Raw genomic sequence first — 26,240 nt, 5'->3', positions numbered from 1 at the left:
TTGTGTCGTGTTCCACTTCCTCTTGGGATTGTAGGTCCGACAGCACACAAAGTGTTCAAGTTTGATAAAGGTAATTGTGTACGTTAGATAGTGTGTTATCTAAGGGTCATTGTCATGTTAGATAGTAGATGCAAGGGTTAATTGTAGATGCCTCTGCTCTCTTATGCTTGTGGTTAAGGGATATTAACCACAGAAAGGATTCTACTGTTATTCACTGCAGCTACGAAACCAAAAGCAAATAACATCTGTTTGGTTGGTACCGTGAGGAATTAGGTTCTCTTAACCAAGAAAAAAGGCGATAGCTTCAGCACACCGACCGTATACATCCATACTGTGTTGATACAGTTCAATATGTGTCTCAGAGTTGTTTTGATTTTGTCTGTCCACAGCTCCCCCGAGCCCGCCTCGCTAATGACCAACTGGACGAAGTCGGAGTGAGGAGCAAAACTCCTGAGGGACCCTCTCTCTTTCTGCACTGTGCACAGGATAATTGGGAGTGCTTTTATGCCAAGGTAGATGACCAGGCCTAACCCTAAGGACGTCCAACGAATAGCCTCTGGTTTTGGAGGGGGCGGGGGGGTGGGTGGGGTGGGGGCCGTTGCCGGATCTGCTGCCTTCTATTCGAACGACTCTTAACCTAGAGTGTCTACCTCCACCATTAACCTACCTCAGACCCCACCCGACCCGACAGTGTCTATCTGATTCGGAACCGTCGACCAAGACACTCTCTGGTCCGTATGGAAGGCAGCCCAGAGAAGCCCAGACTGCGAGCCCACTGCCCCCCCAAGCCCAGCGGCCTGTCCTCCTCCACGCTGTCCCTGGGCCAGTCACGCAGCACGGAGGACGTCTCCGCCGAGCGCCTCCCCGGCGCCACCTTCAGGAAGGGCTTCTCCCTGCGCAACGTCAGCCTGTGCGTGGTGGACGGCGTCCGGGACATGCTCCAGAGGAGCCGCGGGGGGGGAGGAGGGGCGTCCCCCGAGCCGCGCCGCAGGCTCAACGGGGAGGCGGGAGGCCGCTGGAGCCCCCACTGGAGCCCCCGCCTGCTCCGGCTGCCTCGGGGGCCGCACTCGGCCGCCAGCCTCAGGGCCCCGGCCCAGGTGCAGAGGGAGGGGGCGCTGCGCTACATGCTAGCGGACGATTCTCCTTGCGTGGGCGGTGGCGGAGCCCGGTGGCAGAAGTGTCGTCTGCTGCTGAGGAGGAGGGGGGGGGGAGGGGCCGCAGAGGAGGAGGAGGGCGGCGGCGGCTTCCTGCTGGAGTTCTACGTGCCCCCCAAGGTGAGTTCCCAGGTCACTTCCTGTGCCTCGAAATCGATCTGGATTCCTGAGAGAATGCCGTATGTGTTACGTTGGCTGTGTTACACACTTCCGAAAGAACATGTCGTATTTGGGTAGTTGAGGAGGCCAGGTTTGCTAAGTGTTGTTTTTTGTAACGTTTATTCTGGATGAATCAAGTCAGTGCTGGGATCAAAGGAGCAGCGCAGTGCTGTGTCAGAGAAGAACACCCACACACTGACACGACCATCCCCCCGCATACCACACACAGAAGCACACCACACACACACACACACACACACACACACACACACACACACACACACACTGACACGACCATCCCCCCCGCACACTACACACAGAAGCACACCACACACACACACACACACACATACATATATACACACAAGTGCTATCCAACTCCTGTGCATCTCCTACATGTACAGTATATCTTGAGTGTATATTATGCAAAAAAATATCTTCTTGCCATGAATGTATAGAATTCAATGGTTATCTCTTTTTTAATATATTTTCCTATGCCTCTTATATTTTGTTATTATATTGTATGTTATCACTAGGTTATTTATTAAATGTTTATAAGGACCCTAGGTGGAGCCCCCCAGCGAAAGTATCTCACATGATTGTACTTGTATAACCGGAGTGACAAATAAACATGTTGAATCTCTCTCTCTCTGTGTTTTTCTGAGCCAGTCGTCTAAGCCCAAAGTGAGCGTGCCGCTGTCTGCCGTGGTGGAGGTGAGGACCACCATACCCCTGGAGATGCCTGACAGAGACAACACCTTTGTTCTCAAGGTCAGACTCGTGCTGTTTATACATGATCAGATATGAGGTCATACTTGAGTGTTTGAGTATGATGTCATGGGGAAAAGAAAACTGACATCTTGTAATGTATGACTATGATATACAGTATATATATAGTTCTGTTTCACAGCGACTGACCACAGTGTTTATTGGTGAAAGACGTTTGTTCTTCAGACGGGGGAAAGTGGATCTCTGTTATGCTTCAAATCCCCCCTGGGAACACCACCACTAGTGAGCCCTTGAGTGAGCCTTAAATTACTCCAGGGAGACTGTCCCTGTAATCTCTAATTGTAAGTCGCTTTGGATAAAAGCATCTGCTAAATGGCTAAAATGTAAAAATAATAATAATAATAATAATAATAATAATACTGTCACATACTTGAACTGCACTCGTTGGGGGGTATTTGTGTACATATTGGTTTCACCATTTAGAAATGAAAACAGTTTTTATACATTACAGCAGCAGAATGTATTCTGAAGTTGACAGAAACATCTTGTCTGCTCCAGTACAAGCAAATGCCTCAAAATTCATTGGATGCCTCTTCATCATACATTAAGATAATAATCTAACGCCCCGTGGTGGCGTAGCGGTCTAAACACTAGCCACTAGTGCAAGCTGCCCACCGGGGACTGGGATCGAATCCCGGTCTCGCCAGACCCGGATATGGCCAGGGCACACAGGGAGCGGCATATTGAGCGGCCGCTCCCGAGGGCGGTATAGGACTATTTCCAGACAAGGATCCGTCGCGCAACACCGCCCCCTGGGTGCCGGAATAACGGTGTCGGGCTCGAGGAGCCAGTCAGCTAGTCTGCCTGGCGATCTCCTACGGCAGGGGTCGGCAATAGGCGGCCCGTGGGCCATTGCTGGCCCATCACCAATAATATTTGGCCCAGCAGATTATTTTGAGAATCCACTTTTTTTTTCTTTTACAATATCGGACCGACAGTCCCACATATAGCGCCTATAATGTCCGAATAAAGAATCTACCTCCACCTGAATAATGCTTATTGTACTTTTATCCATGTTGAGAGTGAATGACAGAGGGACAGACAATCAGGCAGCGGGGTGCACCGAAGCGCACTGACGCTGAACTCCTCATAGTGAATCATAAGTAGGTGGACAACGCGTGGTACTGAAATAGCCGACATGCTGTGTGTGGTTTGAAAAAAATAACGCCAGCTCAGTAAATCATTCTAACGTAATGTGTACGTATATGTGACTGCAACACACATATGAACAGTAACAAAGCAAATTCAGTTTAATTTTCTGAAAAACATTGACAACAAAATCGGCGCAAACCCCCCCCCGCAGAATCCGCTTGATCATGGTGGTGCATAGACTATGCTCCTGAAACGACAGAGCAAACACGCTATTACTAATAGTATTAGGGATAATAATTACAATGAGCCATTCATTCATTCAAAATATACAAAATACAATTAGGTTATTAAATACAATAACGACAGGCTTGGTACTCACTTAATGTGAAAAGTGGCATCTCTCCCATCGGTCACTATTTGCTCCGCAGGCAGTTCTCAAGGTTTTTATGCATCAATCGATTCCTCTCGTGCGTCTTTATCGCATTCATTGACGAAAAGGACGACTCGCATGTATAGAAAGGGAACATTGTGAGCACGTAAAATGTGAGTCTCATAACGGCTTTGCATTGATGAAACGAGGTAGGATGAACGTATAGTTCGCTGTCCATTCCTGTTTGCCCTGTTTTCACCGTCAACTTTCGCCTTTAGACCTTTGGAGAGTGACATTATGTTTCTCTTGCTAGCTAGCAGGTTAAATGTTTAGCTAACTTCACCCGGCACGCAAACAACCAATCCAATAATAATGTGACCTTGTCTGGGAGGAGGGGGGATTAATTATCAGAATAAAACGATGTTAAATAATTATTAGAATAAGTTAGGCTGCGCTACATCGTCAGTCCACACATAAAAAATATGGAAAAGGATGAAACTACGTTTCAACGTTGTTGAGAATCACAACACAAACTCGCTAGTCACGCCAAAATACTGCAACGCAATGGATTGGACTGCTAACTAGTTAACTATAACACTACTTTACATTGTTAGCAGGCTCACAAAACAAGCTGTGTTAGTTGACTAGCGATGTGTACATTTTTCGAAAGAAGAAGGGTTAGGGTTAGAAGAAGTCAAAGCATTAGAACGTGTCACATTTTTTAACAATCAATTACTTAAATTAGCCTTTGATTATGCTCGGGCCCGCCATCTAGTGGCAACATTTTTTGGGGCCCGAGGCCAAACTTAATTGCCGACCCCTGTCCTACGGGGTCGTACGGCGGATCCTACGCAATAGGCAGGGGATAATTGGATGCTAGGTTGGGTTCAATTGGATACCAAATTGGGTGAAAAAGGGATAAAATCTGAAAAAATAAAATAAAATAAGATAATGACCCAAAACATACTGCCATAGCAACTAGTTTTTGACTGGAGTTTTTCAGGGCCGAAAAGTGAAGATTTCTTGACTGGCCAAGCCAATCTAATTTAACATGTATTTCATTTCCTGATGATAAGATTTGATCTAAAACAAACAAGTGAAGATGGCTGCATACAGGCCTGGCAGAGAATCACCAGAGAAGATACGTGTGGTGGGGTCAATGCGTTGCAGACTTCAGGCAGTTATTGCATGCAAAGGATTGTCAACCAGATACTAAACATGATTGTATTTAATTTGGACATTATATGAATCTGTCCCATTACTTTTGGTAGTCTGAAATAGGGACCATGCCCCACTCATAACTCTCTCTGAAATAGGGACCATGCCCCACTCATAACTATCTCTGGGCCTCCCCTTGTTGCACTACAGACTGTCCAGCTACCTTTCCCTCAGTACCATCGCACCTTATTTTCTGTCTAATTTCGTACTTTTAACCTGTGCACTTTATTTTCTACTGCACCAATGTATGTCCCATGTATGTCTATGGTCACATACCCATTGTTTTATGTCCTATTGTATTCCATTGTGATGTTGTCCATTATTTTTTTATTTTTTTTCATGAGGACTACGGATGCAAATTAGCTCAGCTAAATCCGGCATATTTACTGTCACCATACTCTGTATAAGTGACTGTTCATTAATGTGCACTGTCCTGACTAAATAAAAAGATCTATCTATCTACCGTCTAAGAGAATCAGGAAGTCTCAGGACTCCTGGACTCACAGGATCCTGAGGACCCGTAGTAGCAGGCTCCAGAACAGCTTGTTTATCTCTTTGATAAATAATCCCCCCCTCCACACACGCTGCTGAACTATTCCCCCCCCCCCTTATACTTGACTATGATTGGAGCTCTGCTCAAGTGGTCCTTGAGCTAATCTTGTGACAAACTTTCTGCCAGGTCGGAAATCTTGCGAGGAGCTCCTGTGCATGACCGGTTGATAGTCGAGTGAACTCATTTGCGGATAATGGCCCCAATGGTACTTATAGGAACATTTAGGAGTTGAGAAACCCATTGGTAAGCAGTGCCATTACTATGCTGCTCAACAATATTGTTGCGAAGGTCTTGGGAGAGCTCTTTACCTCTACCCATCATGAGATCTTTCATGCAGGAAAGCTTGGTGACAAATTATTTGTTTACTTGCATTCGGAGGTGGAAAACCCTTTTTCAAAGAGTGAAAGTACTTACCCACCAAAATGCACTAACCCAGCTGATTCGAGCAGAGGTATGATAACTCATTAGTGGCATAAGCTGGTTTAGTGCTTTTCTCCTGTGTCAATTCCACTTTATTGCACATTGCTTTTTTATGGATTGGAATGTTACAATATTTCTTTAGCTGTGTAGTTTTATTGAGTTAATACCAATGTCTGGTCTAAATTTCATGTGAATAGCTGCAATGGAAATATGTTTTTGGATCCATTGTACACAGAGGTGTTGCGGATGCAAGATCGCTAGACGTTATTAGGGTGATTGTGTCGGTTGACAAACATAGAGGTGGAGACTAAAATAGTCTGATGTTGCACTGAAGATGGTTTCCATTGTAAACCACAGACAAGCTTGTCATCTTTGTACTGTAGGTGAAATCTGAAGTTTCTTATGGTCCCTCATACGTCAATCCATTTTGGATTGCGTAATTAATTATCTTAGGTTCATAGATACAGTACATTTAGTACTGGATGCTGCAAAGCGATCTTAATTGTTGTTGTTATTCAGTGAACCTCTCACCTTCATACACCTCTGATGCTTAACTTAGTTCATGCTGTCGGCCAACCAATTGGCTATGTGAGTCTGTCATACTTTTTGAAGAGGAATTTGGTGCTTTTGTATCCATAACCGCTTCTTACTTGTGAAAATAGCGCTGTTGTGGTATCACACTTTTTTTTTTTTAAAGGTTATTTTTTGGAATGTGGTATACTCTCGTATTTTTCTGTTTTATAGGATAGAGATTGTGTGGAAAAAGGGGTATGTCATGGGCCGGATTCAAACCCATGCCGACATGGGCATATTATGTGTGCACTGTAGGCCGTGGTGCTAGACCACTGGACCACCCCAAACCACTTCTGCCCTTTGTTTAATTTCATGCTTGTGCCAAAGGTGGAGAACGGAGAGGAATACATTCTGGAGACGCTGGACTCTCTTCAGAAGCACTCGTGGGTGGCTGACATTCAGGACTGCATTGACCCTGGGTAAAGACACACACCACCCAGGCACACAACACACTGACCCTGGGTAAAGACACACACCACCCAGGCATACAACACGTTGCTTTTTGAGACTATTTGGATACATCAATAGAGAACAGAATTGCCCAAACAAGCAAAAACCAAATTCCCTGATCAGTGCAGATAGATAGAGCAGGATAGAGAACAAATTAAAATTATTATTAATTAAATTAAAAATTAAAATTAGAACAATAGTTCAGACTATACACCCAGACCAGATTCATCTCGTACCTTGTCAATACTGTGTTTGTGTCTGTGTGACAGGGACAGTGGAGATGACATTGAGCTGACCTCGTGCCCCCACGGCCAGCTGCCCTCTGTGTCCACCTGCAGCTGTGAGCTCACTTCTCAAAGTGAGTCCTTTCCCTCCTCAAACCTGATCATCTACTCTTTTTTTTTTTTTTTTTCTCAAGGCCCAATTTCTTTTTTTTCTTTTCAAGTCAATTCGGGAAATAACTGGAATTTCAAGATCTTACCATGAACAAAGTCTGATAGGAGTATCATATCGTTAGCCTCATAGCATAATTGCATAAAAAGTCATATTTTGGCCAAATTGAGATATCTGCCTAACTCTACTCTCCTAACACTGCTGATTCACTGTGCATTATTGCCTCTATGACATCAGCCTTGTTGCCTATTGCCTATTCCATCATGCTTGTTATATTCCAAAATCACTATCTGCCCAAGTCATCTCTTTGACATAGGCATTTTTGACACTATATCCAAAGTTGGCTCGGCTGACCACAGGTGAAGCATGACATAGGCAATTATGCTATGAGGCTAACGATTTAGTATTTCTTAGTTTCATTCCTGAATTAAAACTAGAAAATACATTCTACTTAATCATTGGGGATCTATATAGATGATACAAGTGTCTGACTGCGCCCGGAACGTGATACAGTGGTAATGGACCTCACCCTCCGTGTCCTCCTCGTGACCCCACAGGTGTATACAGGACCCCTCAGCGCCGCACCGGCCCGTGTGGACCCTCGGGGATCCGCTGTCGGGCCCTGGCCTCCCCTGTTCACCCGGCACACGTCCCTCTAGAGCACTTCCTCCAATCGCTGGAGACCAACAGACCAGGTAACGGCACGCTCTCCGCAACAGCACAACCATCATGTTGTGGTTCTAAGACGCCAAAGAGTTGAACAAGAGTGGAATAATCAGAAGGAAATGTACTGTGAATCCTGGACATCTGACAGTGTTTTCAGCTGTAGTACTTTTTTGTAGAGAATCAGGTACGCTGTTTGAAAAAGGCCAAACTCAACTGTGGACTCCTGGAAGATAAGTCAATAAAAAAGGAAATGGGACCCAACACAGATTACAGACATCTCAGGAGGAGATTAGGCGAGCTAACTTGTTGAGGTTCACATGAACGCAAACGATGGGACATAATGTGAAGGGACTTGAGGATTCTAGCACCCAATGGCTTGTGCCTTTAAGGAATACGATTGGTGGTATTCGGTTGTTACGTCTGACGTCAAACGTGATATTTAGCAATTTCCGGGTCCAAACCAGAAATTCCCCGCACCAGAGTTCCAGTGTACTACAGCGGTAGAATGACAGTTCAAGTTTTTTAGACTGGGATCTATTCATACAACAAGGGACACAGCACTTTCCCGTTTTCCCCATATTGTCAGGGTCTTTGAGCCTCGGAAAAGCGCTACATAAATATAATGAATTATTATTATTACTGAGGCATTTCGAAGAGAGCGCCTCAGCCAACTTTGGACCCGGAAACACGTCACGACTTAACAACCGAATAGTATGCACAGGAGATCTTATGTTTGGGTCCATTGGATGCAGTTAGAATCCAAAGAATGAGGTGATGGGTTGAAGGTGTCTAGGAGGTTGATGTGCTCTTCTCTCTCTCATTTGAAGGGGAAGGACCGGTGCTCCCCGAGACGGACACCTCTCTGACCTGTTACCCGTGGTTCCACGGTACGCTGTCCCGGGTGCGGGCCGCGCAGCAGGTGTTGGTGGGCGGAGCCCGGAGCCACGGGCTCTTTGTGATTCGCCAGAGCGAGACGCGGCTAGGAGAATACGTCCTCACCTTCAACTTCCAGGGCAAAGCCAAGGTACGCTTCCAGGCCAATGATGAAGGCTGTCGAAAAACAACAACAACAACAACAACATAAACACAAACACAAAAACGGTTCTCCCATTCCTCAATATTAATATTCTATATAGACTGAATTCAGATAGTCACTAACCCGGGCGGGGTCCAAATATGTCTGGATTTTTCCTTTACCGACGTTGATGGAATACCCCCCTGGTCGTGGAAAGATAACTCCTGAATGTTGTCATTCCAGCCTGTGTGACTCAGCTTGTTTGTCAGATGAGGCATTGACTCAGGCACACTGTGATATTTAAAGCCTACACACACAATAGCTCTCCAGGACCAGAGCGGATGGCCTCCACTTTACCCCCTGGTCCAGGCATGTTAACGAGGAAGCCTGCTCCCCAACCAGACAGTGTTTTTAACCCATTGGCCTGCTGCCCCATTCAGTCAGTGCTGCTTTCTCTGTTGCAGCATTTGGCAGGCCACCAGATTATGTCCTGGCAAGTTTAGAGGGGGGGGGGGGGGGGTTGGAGGTTTCCTGTCTGTGTCAAGGTTTGTCATACCCCACACACGTCGACCCATATGTGACACGGTCTGGCCAATTGGGCCGCAAGTCGGCAGCCGATTTAACGTTCCGACTTTTATTTCAAAAACATTTAAACACATTTCAGCGTCCTTGAAAATCAATGACACACTCGCTAGTCAACTAACAACACAGCTTGGTGTGTGTGTGTGTGCGTGCGTGCCTGCGTGCGTGCATGGTGTGTGTGGTGTGTGTGTGGTGTGTTCCCTGTGGTGCAGCACCTGCGTCTGTCTGTGGACTCCCTGGGCCAGTGTCACGTTCACCACCTGTGGTTCCAGAGCGTTCCGGACATGCTACAGCACTTCCACTGCCACCCCATCCCCCTGGAGTCACGAGGCACAGCCCACCTCACCCTGCGCTGCTACGTCCAGACCCAGACCCAGCGCAGCCGGCCAGGTACAACACAGGAAGTAGTAGTGGAGCGTGTTGGACATCCTGTCTCGATCTGACTTGAGTTATTGAATGCCCGTCTTGATCTGACTCGGTTATCGACCCGTCTCGATCTGACTTGGCGGTCGATCTCTTATCGGGTGTTTTTGGTACGGTGTGTCATGTCGAGTCTAGAGTTTGTGTTGCAGTTTCCGATTGTCCGTCAACAACCTCTCAGTTGTTTTGTAAAAGTGAACTATACAGTTCATGTTAGTTGACTGAAACCACCTCCCGTCTCACAATAGTTGACCCATACCTGGGGGGAATTCCATCAATGTCGCTAAAGGAAAATCCAGGCAGATTTTTTGATAACCCTGGATTTTCCTTTAGCGACGTGGATGAAATACCCCCCTGACCTCTCCTATCCTAGATTGAACATTGTTTACACCAGCTTTTTAGCTGCATCATCAAAGGGGTTGTCCAGGATGGAGGTTTTTTCAAAGTCTGTATTCAAGCAGCACCTCCTGCTAACAAAGGAGTCTTTTCGAATAGACTTTAAAAACCACTGACTTGACGTGTAATCACATTGACAAGTGTAAGGAAGTAGAGGATCAGGTTGGAGAGGAGAGGGGGGGACTTTGTTTTCCTAATCCCCAGTTCTCTCTCGTCCTGTGGGTTTTCCTCCGTTCCTCAGAGCCCTTTTCTCTCTGCTGCTCTTGTTGTCTCCACTGGTCTCACTCCACTGTGTCACCCCTCTTAATGCCCACCTCTTTCACTCCCAAGGCATTTGGTCGTCCCCCTCCTTTGATTTCAACTGAAACATCCTCAAAGCTTTTCCAAGGGATTAGGGGAAGGCAGTTTGCTACATGATGAATTGCAACTGCAATGACTTGATTCTGCTCTGCGTAGTCAATAACTTAGTTCCAAGTTAGATCGATGACGAGTATTATATTTTTTTTTTTAACTCTTTCAAATCTCTTGGGGTTTCCTTTGCAGAGCTCAGCGTGTCTCGCCTGCCCGCCCCCACCCGAGAGCCTGCCTGTCGGAACGGCCTCCACCAATCAGCACAAGTCTTCCCTGGGGCGTCGCAGCCGGTCGGCCCGTCTGATGACTCTCTGGTCCCACTGGGCTCCCCTGCTCTCCCCCGAGGCCCTCCTCCCTTCCCCAGGCTGGAGAGCAGAGGTGGTGGAGGTGGTCTCAGGAGTCGCAGCGGCAGCACTGAGCATTTGCTGCCACCATCTGGTGGCTCTGTAGATGAACTGCAGGAGAGTGATGGGACGCAGAGGACAAGAGCTGTGGAGAACCAGTATTCTCTCTATTGAGGCACAGGATGTCATGCTATCTGTCAGGACATGATGAGGACATCGGAGGACAGGCTCATTGTAATGCATGGTACAGAATAAAGAATGGTTTCGATACCTTTCCTGGTTCCGTTCCATGCATTATAATGAGCCTGTCCTCCGATTTCGGCCTCACCAGTATCAGGACTGTCACATCTGTTGAGGGGTTTTCCAAATGTGTGCCATAGTATGGTGGATTATTGATATTTTGTGGTGGTTTTGAAACACATATGTTGCGCCCCCGTTCTTTCTCCCCAATGTAACCACTGACTGGAACTGAATCCACTCTGTGAGGAAACGGATGTCGTGTCAAGGTATTACAGAGCCTTTGGTGAGAAATGGACATGAGGAAAGGACACATGAACTGACATGGAACCTTTCCACTCGACCACCTCGAGTCCCACCTCTCCAATTTAAGAGAGAAGTCCTCTGTCAGCCCCTATTGGACCAATGCCTACTTGGAAGTCGATGTTACATAAGTGCTTGTCTGAAGCACGCGCGTGTGTGTGACAATTTCCATGGCTGCCGGTGCATTTAAAGTTAATTGTATAAAATATATAATAAAATGTATACAATATATTATAAAGATGCATTTTACAACTGTCAGACTTTTGTTAGGTGACCCCCCCCCCAAAAAAAAAAAGTCACAGTGTAATTCGGACACTGGTGGTGAACTTAACAATTAACAATCAGTTGTATCAATGTTGATGCACGCTTAAATGAAGAGCCAGATATCATTAATTTCATGAAGTGCACTCATAAATATTTTATTTCTCTTAAAACACATTTTGAGGACGTGACACAGCCATAATATACAGTACCAGTCAAAAGTTAGGACACACTTCCCCATTCAATTGAAAAAAACACTGGAAAAGTGTGTCTAAACTTTTGACTGGTACTGTATGTTCTTCTATTCAATTATCATATGGCACATTTCTCAACTCCCAACTCCAATGTTCTCTCTCCCTCACGCAGAATTATCAACTGTTCTATCAAGCCTACTGCCAGAACATTCAACCAACTTCTTTACACAATCTTGAACCACACGCTCCTATTCAAAGTAAAGCAAAAGCCACCCAATTACTTCAATTGCTGCTCAAGTAGTTTTTTCTTCTCCAAATACTGACACTAACCCCCAAAACATGAAACAAACAATGTCAAACAAGGATTTAGACCCTTGGTGAGATCAAAAGCCACATGGAAGTTGGGGTATGCACATTTTTGGTGTACTTCTCTATAATTCCTACAGGTAATTCTACCGGTGGTAATGTGTGTTAACGACACTACTTTCTAGGTTTCACACTGAGGTCTTGAGGTCTCTATGGAAGAATGACATTTGAAGAAGCAAGGACAAGGCAAGGCCAGGTCTCTAATCGCTCTGACCCGAAAACTCTCCCCACTGTTTGCATTTCAACAGTATAAAGTTCACTTTTACTAATTATAAACAAGTGATTAGTACAGTATATATAGGCTATGCTATTTAGCTGACGCATTTATCCAAAGCGACTTACACTGCAGTGAGTGCATACATTTTCAGTACATATGGTCCCGGCAGGAATCGAACCCACAACCTAAGCAGTGTTAGCACCATTCTCTACAAACCAAGCCACAGAGCACTGTGCTAGTAATGCTAAGGTTGAGGGGTCTATGCCAGCTGGGACCTATACAGAAATGCATGTCACTCTCCTGTAAGTCTCTTTGGATAAAAGTGTCTGCTAAATGACACACTCACCCAACAGTTTATTGGAACACTATACTAACACTGACAACTGACGTTGCTCTCAAAACAGCCGCAATGTTTTGTGGGATTGATTGAATGAATGATGAATGGTCTTTATTGTCATTAATATAGTACAGGTACCATACAACGAAATTTGTGAGGGGGGGCTCCCCTGGTGCTAGGAAAAAAAATACTAAAAACAAGAAGGGAAAAGAGCTGGTTTACATAAATAAAGGCTACCGGTATACACTATCCACTATACTATACAAAAAACACTGTGCTGTACTCTATGCTATGCTATAAATATCCTAACATTTCCTATCTCTGAACCTTATGTGCACGAGGGTTGTCATATTGCACATAGTATTATTGCACATTCATTTAAAGTGTTCCACAAGATGTTGGAAACATTCCTTTGAGATTCTAATCCATGATGACCTGAGTGCGTCACACAATTTCTGCCGATTTTTCCAGGCCACTTTCAAGCTGAGAATCTCCTGTTCTACCACATCCCAAAGGTGTTCTATTGGATTCAGATCCGGTGACTGGGAAGGCCACTGGACATGTTCATGAAACCAGTTTGAGACAACTTTTGCTTTGTGACACGGTGCATTATCATGCTGGAAGTAGTCATTAGAAGGTGGGTACACTGGCCATGAAGAGATGCACATGCAACAATACTCAAAGAGGCTGTGGCATTCAAGCGATGATTGATTGGTATTAAAGGGCCCAAAGTGTGCCAAGAAAACATTCCCCACACAAATTACACCACCTCCACTGGCTGTTGACAGGTGTACATGTGTTCCTGATAAAGTGTTATGCGAGTACAATAACAGTGTTTGCGCTAACCCCAACCTAATGCATCGCTTGTGAGTCAGCAGACTCAGCACCATAGACTTATGGTCAGCAGCTGATATCCCTTATCCCTTCACCACTAAAGCAGCTTTCATAAAGGCAGAAAAAAAGGACCCATGTGTGATAATAATTTAGCATGGTAGCATTTACCATTTTTAATCCAAAGCTAGTACCATTTAAGAGATTACAGGGACAGTCTGCCTGGAGTAATTTAGGGCTAAGTGCCTTGCTCAAGGGCACACTAGCGGTGGTGTTCCCAGGTGGGGATTTGAACTCGTGACCTTACCCATCACCGGTCCAACTCACTATCCCCTAAACCACACCACCACTATCCCATAATCAATATCGTCATAATGTCTGTGCAAATTAATCGCTTCTCAAACTTAACAGAATCACTACTGCCATGCCCACCAACAGTCCCATCACGGCCTCCTTCAGCCTCCCCAGCTCCTTGTCTTTGACCCCCGCCTCTTTCTTCCTCAGAAACTCCTCTCTCCTGACCCGCAACTCCTTCTCCCTCTGGAGCTGCCCGACGTAGTGGGCCTTGAAGAAGTTGTCAAAGTCGAAGACCTTCGTGCCGTCCATGCCCACCATCGGCGAGTGTCGGGCTCTCGTCTGCGGAGAGGTCGAGCTACCAGAGGCCTCCTTGGCCGAAGGTCGACTGGATCCCGTCAGGTCTCCGTGACTCAGGATGCCCCGGTCGTACTTCTTCCTCAGCGCCTTGTTCCCCAGCACGTTGTACGCCTGGCTGATGTCCGAGAAGCGGCTGGTGGCCTCCTCGGTGCCCGCGTTCTTGTCCGGGTGATAGAGGAACGACTGCTTGTAGTACGCGGTCTTTATCTGGGCGTGCGTGGCGCCAGGAGACACCTCGAGAATGTCATAATATCCTGTTTTGCTTTTGTACAAGGGCTCGCCTCCTGTGTGGCCAGTGCTGCCATAGGCCCTGGTGGAAGACAACCGCTCATAACGCAAACGACACGTAAAGCTCGGCTGTCTGCTGGCCAACCTCACCGTGCAGAGTGTCCTCTGCTCACGTCTTCGAACCCCGTCATATGTCGTCCCCGTGGCCGCCACGACACCGGTTCTTCTCCAGATGGAGGGTCCAGCTAGAACGTGGACCCGGGGGTCGGCCGTGTGTGGTGGTGACCCCGGGTAAAACCACCTCAGACCGCGTCCATCACACAGCACAGTATCACCAGGGTTTGATAAGGTGTTCCTGCATGTGAAGCCACTCTTTATTTCATCTTCACGACATTGTATTGCAAGTTCATTGACACCGTCCGCCACCGTGCTGCTGCAGGACCTTGACTTCTGACTTCCCAAACCTTCCTGGAGAACTCCGGGCGACGGAGGTGTGGAGTCGTGCCCCCGCCACCACCGGGCTGCTTCGTGGACATTTTGAGCTTCATTCGATCGACTTTCCCTTTGCAGGACAACAGCCTGAATCGCGCCTTTACATTGCTGGCTCTCGATACGTATATGCGACTGATTATATGTCGTTTTTAAAAGTCTGTAAGCTCTCTGACCGACTTGCAGTCTGACCTCCGCCATTTTCGCAGGGAGGTCTTCCGACTGTATACATCAACGGACCAATGAAACCGCTGTTTCTTGGAGAGTGTCTCTGAAGTGACCAATCACATGCGAGAGTATATCTTTTTTAGCTCCACCAACCAATGAGTTACATCACAGTAATGATGCATATTCTTCACTCAGAATAAACGATTTTAGTTACAGTATTTGACCACTTTTTCAAGCCCATCGAATTGAAATGATCGAATAAATCGAATTGTTTTCGTTATTTTCAAATGTGTTTTCATTGATTTATGGGATAATTTTGTGTAAAGTTTTCTTTGACAAAAAGAAACGATATTCTGCAGAAAATTTAAAAATATGGTAGGTGTAATCAAAGAAGATTTGGACCGCACTGTCCAAGTTCTGCACATGGGCAGTGCCTTTCACTGCTATCGTGAAAACCCAAGAGGTAAATTTCACAATTTTACAGAGAAACGAAGGACCGCCTAATCATTGATCGAATGATTAGGCTTATTCTGTCCCCGCCAGGAGACTAGAAGGTCAAAAGTCTCCATGCCTACTTATTACCAGCAGAGGTCGCTGTCGGTCAACAGAATCAGTTGGACATGCTACTCCAGGTGAATCAAAGGGCGGCACCGTGTTGCGCCTATTTGCTCATTCTATTATACATTGAGTTGAATTTTTTTGTTCATACCAAAAGTACCGCTCTTAATGTACCTTTTTTTGGGTTTATTTGACTCAGCTAGCCCAATAATATTGTGGACCTTTTATATTTGTATACATTTTTGCCGTCATTTGATCTGATTCTTTCCACATTTGTGAGTTTAACAACTGTGTTCAATAGGAAAATTGTACGAAAGGAATCACATCTTCAACATGACAACTCAAATGTCAAACAAGGGAGAGTCATCTTATTGCATCTCTGGAGCGCGCTCTCGGTTGATCTACACCCCTTGCGCGCACCCGCGCCTCTACTCGGAAAAGACAACGAACATCCCGACTTGAGAGTCCCGAGACCAGGAGCATGAGCATCTACCTGTAGCCTAGAAGGAGAGAAGGCGTTGTGGCAACTGGTAAAAAAAAAAAAAAGTGTTGTATTCACGATGAAGGACCGCACACACGAACTTAGGACGGTGAGTGCTGTCTTGTTTGATTATAATTGACCAGAGGACACCCAGAGCAAACGGTGGTTGGAGAAGAAGGTCTAGTCAGAGATGTGGAGCTGTAGGTGCGCCTTTTGGGTGGCAGAAGCGCAGCTGTCTAGTCCATTGAGAATGGAGTGCCCCCGGAAATGTTTGGGATTTGAGTCTTATAGGCTGTATGTATCAATATGTTATAATGATATGTAGGGCTACATCATTTGACAGTTATCGAAGGACAACTGAAAGGAATATACGGAAGCGCAACGGGTGATCAAATATTGGCACCTGTTAGATGCCGCTTGCCTTTGATTTGATCCACCTTTTCACCCGTCACCAGTGTACAATGCTACAAGTTTGAGTAGCTTAAGCCTCGGTATGTGCGGGTGAACTTTTAGTTTCAATGACTGTCCGCGGCTTTTTATTTCGCTGCCTGTTCTGACAGATAAAGCATGTGTGAACGATCGCTAGTTGGGCTACGTCCAACATGTGAATAGCCTCATCATCGCTGTCGTGTTGGTGTGTAGTGTACTGAGCTTTGATTGAAGTCATACTCTCTGCCTCTGCAGGTTTTATGATCTGGAGTCCATTGACATCTCAGTGAAGCCTTCCATCTTCCATGGGGGGTGTCTGTCTATGATTTGGTGTTAGATCATATTGTTTGTATTGTATTTATTGTTTATAGTCTTTAATACTATTTTGTGGAGAAGCACTTAGTGACATATCGTGACATATCGTGACATTTTTGTCAAAATTTAGTTTTTTACATAATCTGATCCATTAGGTGTTTATTAATGCCTGTGTGGTGTTATTTTTTTTAATGTAGACATTTTTGAGTTAGTAATTCATAAAATACAAAGGTTCCATCTCACAGAACATAATGGAATGTAAAAACTTTGACGCTCAATATCTCTGGACTTCCCTAAACGGAGATAGAACCTTATAATTCTAAGCTCATCATTTGTCTACGTAAAAAGCGCAATACAAATAAACGTGATTGATTCCAGACACGCACACGGACACGCACACACACAAGGGGGCGGTGATGAGTTCTTAGCAAGGACGTAAGAAGTCTATTTCGCGAGGGGGTGCTGCCTAACATGTTGTGAAGGGGGCTTCCCCCCGCCTGTCTACCCAGAGCAATGTTGTATATCACCTGTTGAACGTGCAATTCTGGTGACTTTTGATAGGAGAATAACGTAGTAGCTAGTAGTGCAAGTGGAACGATCGAGTCTCAGGTCATTGATTTATCGGAGTGCACCCGTCCGGACCTGATAAACAGCTCTGGTCATTGCTTGTTTGTCAGTATATCAATTCCGACTCATCCAAACCTGCGATACAATCTATCAGGAGCCTACCATCACACATGTGGGCTATAATGTTGTCCATCATTTGTTCAATGAGGAATTCATAGAGATAGTCAAGATAGTGGTTAGTGCATGTGAAACTTTTTTTTTTTTTTTTAAGCCACTGGCCCTTATTTTGTGTGTGTGTGTGTGTGGTAAGGGGATTTTTTTAAGCCACTGGCCCTTCTGCATGCCTGGTCCTCCTAGGGGCAGCGGGCGCATCTGTCTGTGACAGGGTGACTCCTGTAGAGGGATGGATGACACTGACCAATCGGTGCTCGTTTCATATGAGTGACCTACCATTTCTCACCTATAATACATTTAAACAAATGACTAATAAATTCAATTCTTGCGAGCTCGATGTGACCCGAACTAGTGGCTGTCGAGACTAAGCAAACGGACCTGGGCAGAGACGGGTTGTCATCAGACGTTCAGATCGTTCAGACGTGTGAGATGCCTCACACCAAGGGGGTCATAATATGACATATTATGTTGTAAACCCCCTATGGCAGATTTCGTTAAACACGTAGTTATTTGGCTGGAAAAAACACATTGGGAGTAGACTGGACTTGTTGATTGATGAGAGAACTCTGCAACAACGTTGATTTGACGCTGTCTGAATGCTCAGAGTAGCTCTACCGAATCGATTTCATGCTTGGTTGTTTGAAGGTACCCAATGCAAAACAGTCCTACACTCACCTAAAAGAGACACTTCAGGAAGTGCCTTTTTTAAAGATCTGGAAAAAGTGGTTTGGCCTCACTCACATGTGTTTCTGGACCAATGCTACATATCCCTTCTCATCTTGTGTGAGCTAGATGTCATTTTCATCATGGTAGATGAGTGTGTTGGTAGATCAGTGTGTTGGTAGATGTGTGTGTTGGTAGATCAGTGTGTTGGTAGATGTGTGTGTGTTGGTAGATGAGTGTGTTGGTAGATGTGTGTGTGTGTGTGTGTGTGTGTGTGTGTGTGTGTGTGTGTGTGTGTGTGTGTGTTGGTAGATGTGTGTGTTGGTAGATGTGTGTGTTGGTAGATCAGTGTGTTGGTAGATGAGTCTGTTGGTAGATGTGTGTGTTGGTAGATGTGTGTGTGTGTGTGTTGGTAGATGTGTGTGTGTGTGTGTGTGTTGGTAGATCAGTGTGTTGGTAGATGTGTGTGTTGGTAGATGTGTGTGTTGGTAGATCAGTGTGTTGGTAGATGTGTGTGTTGGTAGATGTGTGTGTTGGTAGATGAGTGTGTTGGTAGATCAGTGTGTGTTGGTAGATGTGTGTGTTGGTAGATCAGTAGATGTGTGTGTTGGTAGATGTGTGTGTTGGTAGATCGGTGTGTGTTGGTAGATCAGTAGATGTGTGTGTTGGTAGATCAGTGTGTTGGTACATGTGTGTGTGTTGGTAGATCAGTGTGTGTTGGTAGATGTGTGTGTTGGTAGATCAGTGTGTTGGTAGATGAGTGTGTTGGTAGATGAGTGTGTTGGTAGATCAGTGTGTTGGTAGATGTGTGTGTTGGTAGATGAGTGTGTTGGTAGATGTGTGTGTTGGTAGATGTGTGTGTTGGTAGATCAGTGTGTTGGTAGATGTGTGTGTTGGTAGATGTGTGTGTGTTGGTAGATCAGTGTGTGTTGGTGTTGCTGCTGAAGCAGCTGGACTTAAATAGTGAGTCGGCAGAACCTCTGTCGTGAGGAGGCATGTTTTACCAAGCCTGAGAGGGGGGCTGGAGAGTATGTGTGCGTGTGCGTGTGGTAAGGGGATTTGTGTGTGTGTGTGTGTGTGGCACGGGGAATTTGAGGGTGTGCGTGCATGCGTGGGGGCATGTGTGTGTGTGTGTGTGTGTGTGGCGTGGGGATTTGTGTGTGTGTGTGTGACGTGGGGATTTGTGTGTGTGTGTGTGTGTGACGTGGGGGTTCGCAGGTGTGTGTGTGTGTGTGTTGTGTGTGTGGCACTCATGTGATGGAGATAATGCGGTGTCAGTGTGGGCTGACAGCTATAATGAGAGTGGTGGAGCAGCATTCAGCCAGGATCTGTTGTCTCCCTTCCTGCTCCCTCCCCCAGCCATGTGTAGGAGGTGGATGAGACAAGCCACTGATCACCCCCCCCCCCCCACCACCACCACCACCCCCTGACCAAAACATGCTCTTCCGTTGGGGAACTCTCAAGTGTCGTGAGAGCAGTTTGTTTTTTCCTGATGCCAAGATCGTTGTATCTTTGCACATCTCTGATTCAATTTCATGGGTTAGTAATAGAAAGCTAAGAAAGGAATGGTGCTAAATATCTTCTTTTTTTTTGGGGGGTGGGGGGGGGGGGGGTCATATTTATTCAGTTAATACTGCCAGAGTCATATGTTGTAGCAAATTGTTCACTAATGTAATATAAAGGCTACATTTCCTTTCAGATTTACTCTAGCACCTGAAAGCCTTCAAGTCCAACATTTGAATTTAATTGCATTTTGCTCCTAAGTGTATTCTTGCTCCTATTCCAGTAGCTGGATGTCTAAGGGATGATCTAATTGGATCTTTCTTCCTCTGATCTCCTGCTTGTTCTGGAGCCACATGTCTTGATACTATTACAGCAGAGCCTAGATGTCTGCTCCGTGAGGCCAACTGGGAGGTGGGCTTCTCACCATCTCATTTGATTCTGCTACTTGCTGTTGCTCTCCAATATCCTGAGACCTCATTTACATTTCTGGCATTTAGCGGATGCCTTGATCCAGAGAGACTTACAACAAACACATTTGACTAAGTAAGTGAATCATCTATCCACCAGTCATAGCAGGAAAAAGTAATGTATGCTCAGGCCAGGGGCCATTGGCAGTTGTAATGCTAGAAGAAGGAAGAATATTATTATTAGAATTTGTATGTATTTTTTATTTTTTTTATATAACAGTAGAGACTGCAGGGGTAGAGGGGATGTAGATGTCTCAGGAGGGACAGTTACCGCCCAAATGTTTGTCATTCTGGAGTATTGTGTGTGGATTGATGGCAAATCATTTTTTTATTTAATACATTTTGAATTAGGGGCTATAACACAACAAAATGTGGGAAAAGTGAAGGGGTCTGAATACTTTCCGAATGCACTATATATCGGCTGCAAGGCGCCGGCTCGCTCACTGGGAGCAATTTTGGGGTTCTCTGTCTTGCCCAAGGACACTTCGACATGTGGCCAGCCGGGGCTCCGATCTGCCACTCCTTGTGATCATTAGACGGCGACTCTACCATTAGGCGGCGACTCTACCAGTCTCTACAGTCACTGGTCAACACTGGCCAGTTCTCCCTCCGTCCCTCCATGCCGTTGAAACAGTCACCTCTGACCTCCCTCCATTGTTCCACTGACATACCCATACATCATATTCATTGCTCCATCAATTCCAACATGGTTAGATATTACAGATGGGCGGAGTTATATGGGACCTTTGAACTTTGACCCTGCTGTTGCCCTCATCTTGAACCTCCCTAAGGCCCTTGCCCACCTACACCCCCAGCCCTCCACCAACCCCCCCTCTGGGAGAGAAATTAAACATTCATGCCTTTTAAGAAGTCATATCCGCCCCCCCCCCCCCCCCCATCTGCCAAACCCTTCACTGATAATAATACCCCTTCATGACTTAACGAATCCCCATTGTGCCTTCTGCTGTGGGAGAGAGCACATCTGACGTCTTTCTTTCTTTCTTTCTTTCTTCCTCTCTCTCTCTCTCTCTCTCTCTCTCTCTCTCTCTCTCTCTCTCTCTCTCTCTCTCTCTCTCTCTCTCTCTCTCTCTCTCTCTCTCTCTCTCTCTCTCTCTGTTTGAGGATCAATGGAATTCTGTCTCCTAAGGCGCGAGGCTTGTGAGGGTTGTTTTTCTCAGATTAGCCGGCTGGGTTGATAGTGGAGGTTGGTGCGTAGGTGTGTTTAATGTGTAAATCACCAATGCATTCCGTTAATATTCACCCGCGGTGTCCCCCAGGGCAGTGGCGATTCTAGAGATTTATACATGGGGTGGCAAAGGGGTGGCAAGCAGATATTTTAGTGTGGCCATAATTTGTTGCCAGCTTAATATGTGATTAATATTTATGTATATTTATCATCCCTTATTGCCTGTTCTCCATATAGAACTAGTGTGTGCACACCAGTGTGTATGTGCACAGGTTTCTCTCTTATCCAGTAAATGATTACAAAGACATAGGTTTGTGGGAGAAAAAAAACATTTTATTATCTCTTTCATTTGGAGACAATAAACAAGGAACATGAACAATGCGCGACGGAGTGTGGGCGCGCTGAACTTGATCGGCAGAACAAACATAACAAGAATGAGAGGTTTCATGTTCAAGCAAAACCTTGAAAAACTCATCCATGCATTTGTTTCGAGTAGACTTGATTATTGTCTACTAACAGGCCTATCTAAAGGAGCTGTTCGTAAATTGCAGCTCATCCAAAATGCGTCTGCTAGGGTCCTAACAAAAACAAAGACATTTGAACACATTACACCAATCCTGAGATCTCTACACCAGTCTCTCAGAGAATTGATCCTGGGGTCTCTTGCTCAGCCTCAGCCTCTGCACTGTCATGACTCCCTTCTGGCTGATGTCGCTTTCCCCCAAAAAAACTAATGTCACCCTTCCTCTTCATTTTGCTTCTTCTACCCTTCCTGCAACATATTTTCAACATACATTAAAATCTTGTTACAATGACATAACTATAATAACTCTAACGTTAGCAGTAAGTAAAGGCTGTATCTGTGTAGCTAATGGCTAGCTAACTTAGCTAGTGGTAACAGCTGAACTGCAAAAACGTCTTTGCTTCATAACTCAACAAATAACGTTACATTGATGAACAAAACATTCCTTTAATTTACTAAGCATATCCATTAGGTAATGAATTCTAAACGTAATAACATAATTAGTTAAAACCACATTTAACATTACCTGAACAGGCTCCACACCGCACAGCACAAGAGACAGCTCAGCAGGCAAATTCAAATCTCTCCACGTGAAATAGGGTGCAACCATTCGGGTCAGAGGGGTGGAACAGTGAGTTTATTTTTCAAACTTGAAATTTTGGGGATTTTACACTGAATTCTGATTTAAAAATAAAAATAAAGATCCAATAATAATAATACAACAAATTATATCAGTTGATTTGTGTAACTGGGGTGGCAAGTAGGGTGGCAGGACTTTTTTCAAGGGTGCCCACCGTGGTAGCTTCGCCACTGCCCCAGGGTTCAGTGCTAGGCTCCCTCCTCTTCATTCTGTACATCCTTCCCCTTGGACAGGTCCTCCGCTGCCACGGCCTCCGCTTCCACTGCTATGCCGATGACACCCAACTCTACCTCTCCTCCAAAACCATCTCCCCTAACACCCACTCCAGTCTTACTACCTGCCTCAACGACATAAAATCAGGGATGCAACAGAATTTTCTGAAACTCAACTGCAATAAATCAGAAATCCTCATCATCGGCCCAAAGTCCCTCACCCGTTCCACCCAGACATTCTCACTCAACATCGTCCGCAACCACCCTCTCGTTCCTTCCCCATGCCAACCAGGTTACTAAATCAGCTTTTTTCCACCTCAGGAACATTGCCCGCATCCGACCCTCCCTGTCCTTTTCCGCTGCTGAAACACTCATCCACGCCTTCATAACTTCCCGACTCGACTACTGCAACAGCATCCTCTACGGTTTGCCTAATAACATCCTAAACAAATTCCAATACGTCCAGGGGCCTCATTCATAAAGAAATACTTGAACGTCATCTTTGACTTTCACGTAAGCACATTTTTCTAAACGGACGTGAGCATTATTTATAAAACGGGCTGAGATGGTTTAAAGTTGCGTACGTGCTTCCTTCTATAAATACCAAACATACTTGGAATTGAACGCAGGTGAATGAGGTTTGTATTAACGCCCTGTGATAGAGGCTCAATTATAGCGGCTGAATGAAGCCAAGTGCTATAATATAATATAATACAGACAGACAATACTGACAATATTATATACTGTCTGTATTATATTATATTATAGCACTTGGCTTCATTCAGCCGCTATTTGAGCCGCTATCACAGGGCGTTAATACTATATTATAGGGTAGGCGTGCGTCTGGAAGGGGAGAGGGCAGTAATACCACGTTCATTGATAAAATGACATAAGGGATGGAAAGGGGGGATGGCAGTTTTAGACGGGGGATGATTTGGACTGTTTTTATTTCAGGGGGGATGCCATTCCCCCTCATCCCGACTCAACTCGAAATCCAGTATCATTTAGCGCGTGGCCGGGCAAGGCATAGGCATGTTGAAGAGAGATAGACAGCTCCGGAGGGATATAAAGAAAGACTGAAATACAATCATAAACATTAGTTCCCTTTCAATCTTGAATTAAACTCATTTTCTCGGCTGATAACAACATCGTTAATTTTATTACGAGCCACTTGCATGAATTACAGTAGGCAACGTTTTTCCAGTGCAGCTCACATGCCTGTAATAACTCTGCATAACCAGTAGGTAATGTACGTAAGCAAGTTGAATACTCGACGTCGAGCTACGATCGTTTCCACGATCAAATTGACTCACGTTGAAATTTTATAAATCACTACGTTGACGTGGTTTTCTACGTACGACACGGGTAAGATCAACATTTGATCTAAGCACCCGTTATGAATGAGGCCCCAGAACTCTGCTGCCCCTCTGCTCACCTCCACTCGCCGCGGTGACCACATCACCCCTGTCCTCCAAAACCTACACTGGCTCCCGGTCAAATACAGGATCCAATTAACTCACCACTTACAAAGCCATCAACAATCTGGCCCCCTCCTACCTTGCCGAACTCGTCCCCCTCCACACCCCCTCCCGTTGCCTCAGGTTTGACGACCAAACCACCCTCAAGACCACCAGGACCAAGCTCCAGACCTGGGGTGATAGGGCCTTTTCAGCCGCAGCCCCGTCCCTTTGAACGCCCTCCCCAACCACATCAGACAGACCAACACCCTCCCAACATTTAAACAGGCCCTCAAAACCCACCTCTTCAAGCTCACCTTCACCAGTTAACCCTCTCCCCCTCCCCTTCCCATGTGTCCCCAGCACTACCTTAATTAGGCCCCTATACTTTCTTTTATTTATTTTGTTTCTTTTTATTATTACTACTCGACCTTTTTAGTTTGTAAAGCATCTTTGAGTGTCTTTGAAAAGCGCTATATAAGTCTAATGTATTATTATTATTATTATTATTATTATTATTATTATATTCCTTATACCACAGATTCGTTTTACCACAGTTTTTTTACTGCATATTTTGGTTTGTGGAAGACTGGGTTTGTGATGTGGGAAGCTGTTTCCGTTGTTGATTGTTACGCTGATCTCTTCATGTTTCCCTGTGTGGTCTTTGTGCTTCCAGGAGAAGGAGCCTGAGGAGGAGGATGACGTGAACGTCACCATGGACAAAGACCGCTTCATGGACGAGTTCTTCGTGCAGGTATACTAACCCCATTTCCCTTTTCCCAAATCCGTCTTTAGAACTTTGTCCGTCTGTGTGAGCATACTCAAATTGTTTCTGTAGTGGCCTGGGGTGGTCCTGGGGTGGTCCAGTGGTCCAGCACCGCGGCCTACAGCGTACACATTATACCCATGTCGGCATGGGTTTGAATCCGGCCCATGCCCTGCTGACATGCCCTCTCCTCCTTACTTTCCTGTCTTTCTCCACTGTCTCTATCCAATAAAAATGAAAAATCTAAGAGTGGGTCTGCCCCACTTAAAAAATAACCTTCAAATGGCTTCTGTATAAGCTATAGCACTCTGCTGGGCAAAGTGGAACCTAAACAGGACTGACAGTGTAGTGGACAGAGAGAGGTTAGAGGTCACGGAGGGAGCCCTTGTCATTTACATTTACATGTTTGGCATTTAGCAGACGTCTTATTCCAAAGCGACTTACAATTGATACATTCAACTAAGCAAGTGAATCATCAATTCACTAGTTGTAGCAGGAAGAGTAATCTAGCTCAGACCAGGGGCCATTGGCAGTCGTTGTGATAGAATAACTATCTTTTTTTCATGTTTTTAAAGACACTGAAGAGACAGTACAAGGGGGGCAGTAGAAGTCTTAGGAGGCACAGTATAGGGGAGAGGCAGGTGTCTCAGGAGACACAGTGCTGGGGGGGTAGTAGATGTCTCAGGAGGAGTAGTTAAGGTAGTCTTGACATCTGTCAGTCAGTTCTACTATGACAGGAGATGTTTGGATGATGGGGGTGCCAAGACTGTGCCAATCACTGGGTCTTCCAGCACCTTCCAGCACCTTCCAGTACCACATGCGTTTGCATGTGTGTGAGTGCATACGTGCTTGCGCGTGTTACTTATGCTTCGAAATCCTCCGTGCGCACAGGGGCACCTAAATCAAGATTTCTGATGCGTATCAATTATTCAAAAGACTGTTTCCTCAAAGTGCTTTTTCATATCTCTGCTGAGCTCGTCATCCGGCTATACGGTGACAAGCACATCTTCATTTACATTGAAATTGAAAACAAGAAGCCGTGGTCCACGTTCTTCACGCATCATTCACT

General features: G+C 45.5%; 3 protein-coding genes across 3 annotated transcripts in view; 2 read left to right on the top strand and 1 right to left on the bottom strand.

The window, feature by feature from the left end:
- Positions 1-737: 737 nt before the first annotated feature.
- LOC308155925 (SH2B adapter protein 2-like) lies at positions 738-11,119 on the top strand (the record flags this gene model as incomplete). The annotated part of the gene is made up of 8 exons (XM_080529290.1): positions 738-1,274; positions 1,983-2,084; positions 6,656-6,747; positions 7,048-7,136; positions 7,729-7,872; positions 8,665-8,861; positions 9,647-9,824; positions 10,794-11,119. The coding sequence occupies 8 exons, from the start codon at positions 738-740 to the stop codon at positions 11,117-11,119; spliced, it is 1,665 nt and encodes a 554-aa protein (XP_080385416.1).
- A 928-nt stretch (positions 11,120-12,047) lies between these two features.
- On the bottom strand, positions 12,048-15,303 carry dnajc30a (DnaJ (Hsp40) homolog, subfamily C, member 30a). The gene has a single exon (XM_080528211.1). The coding sequence runs from the start codon at positions 15,261-15,263 to the stop codon at positions 14,079-14,081; it is 1,185 nt and encodes a 394-aa protein (XP_080384337.1). The 5' UTR covers positions 15,264-15,303; the 3' UTR covers positions 12,048-14,078.
- A 1,045-nt stretch (positions 15,304-16,348) lies between these two features.
- The window catches only part of LOC308155457 (syntaxin-1A), a gene marked incomplete at both ends in the record, with an annotated part of 61,460 nt that continues 51,568 nt past the window's right edge, over positions 16,349-26,240 (top strand). The window contains 2 exons of the mRNA XM_080528778.1: positions 16,349-16,378; positions 25,082-25,159. Of these exons, the coding sequence (XP_080384904.1) occupies positions 16,349-16,378; positions 25,082-25,159 (108 nt within the window). The remainder of the gene's footprint in view (positions 16,379-25,081; positions 25,160-26,240) is intronic.

This window comes from Nansenia antarctica, assembly GCF_963989245.1.
Source record: "Nansenia antarctica genome assembly, chromosome: 4".
In the NCBI taxonomy this organism is placed as follows: domain Eukaryota; kingdom Metazoa; phylum Chordata; class Actinopteri; order Argentiniformes; family Microstomatidae; genus Nansenia; species Nansenia antarctica.
This window is presented reverse-complemented; position numbering and strand designations above follow the sequence as displayed.

What these genes read in the sequence shown, in the direction of transcription:
- dnajc30a (XM_080528211.1), bottom strand. Translation starts at nt 15,263, where the DNA reads ATGGCGGAGGTCAGACTGCAAGTCGGTCAGAGAGCTTACAGACTTTTA.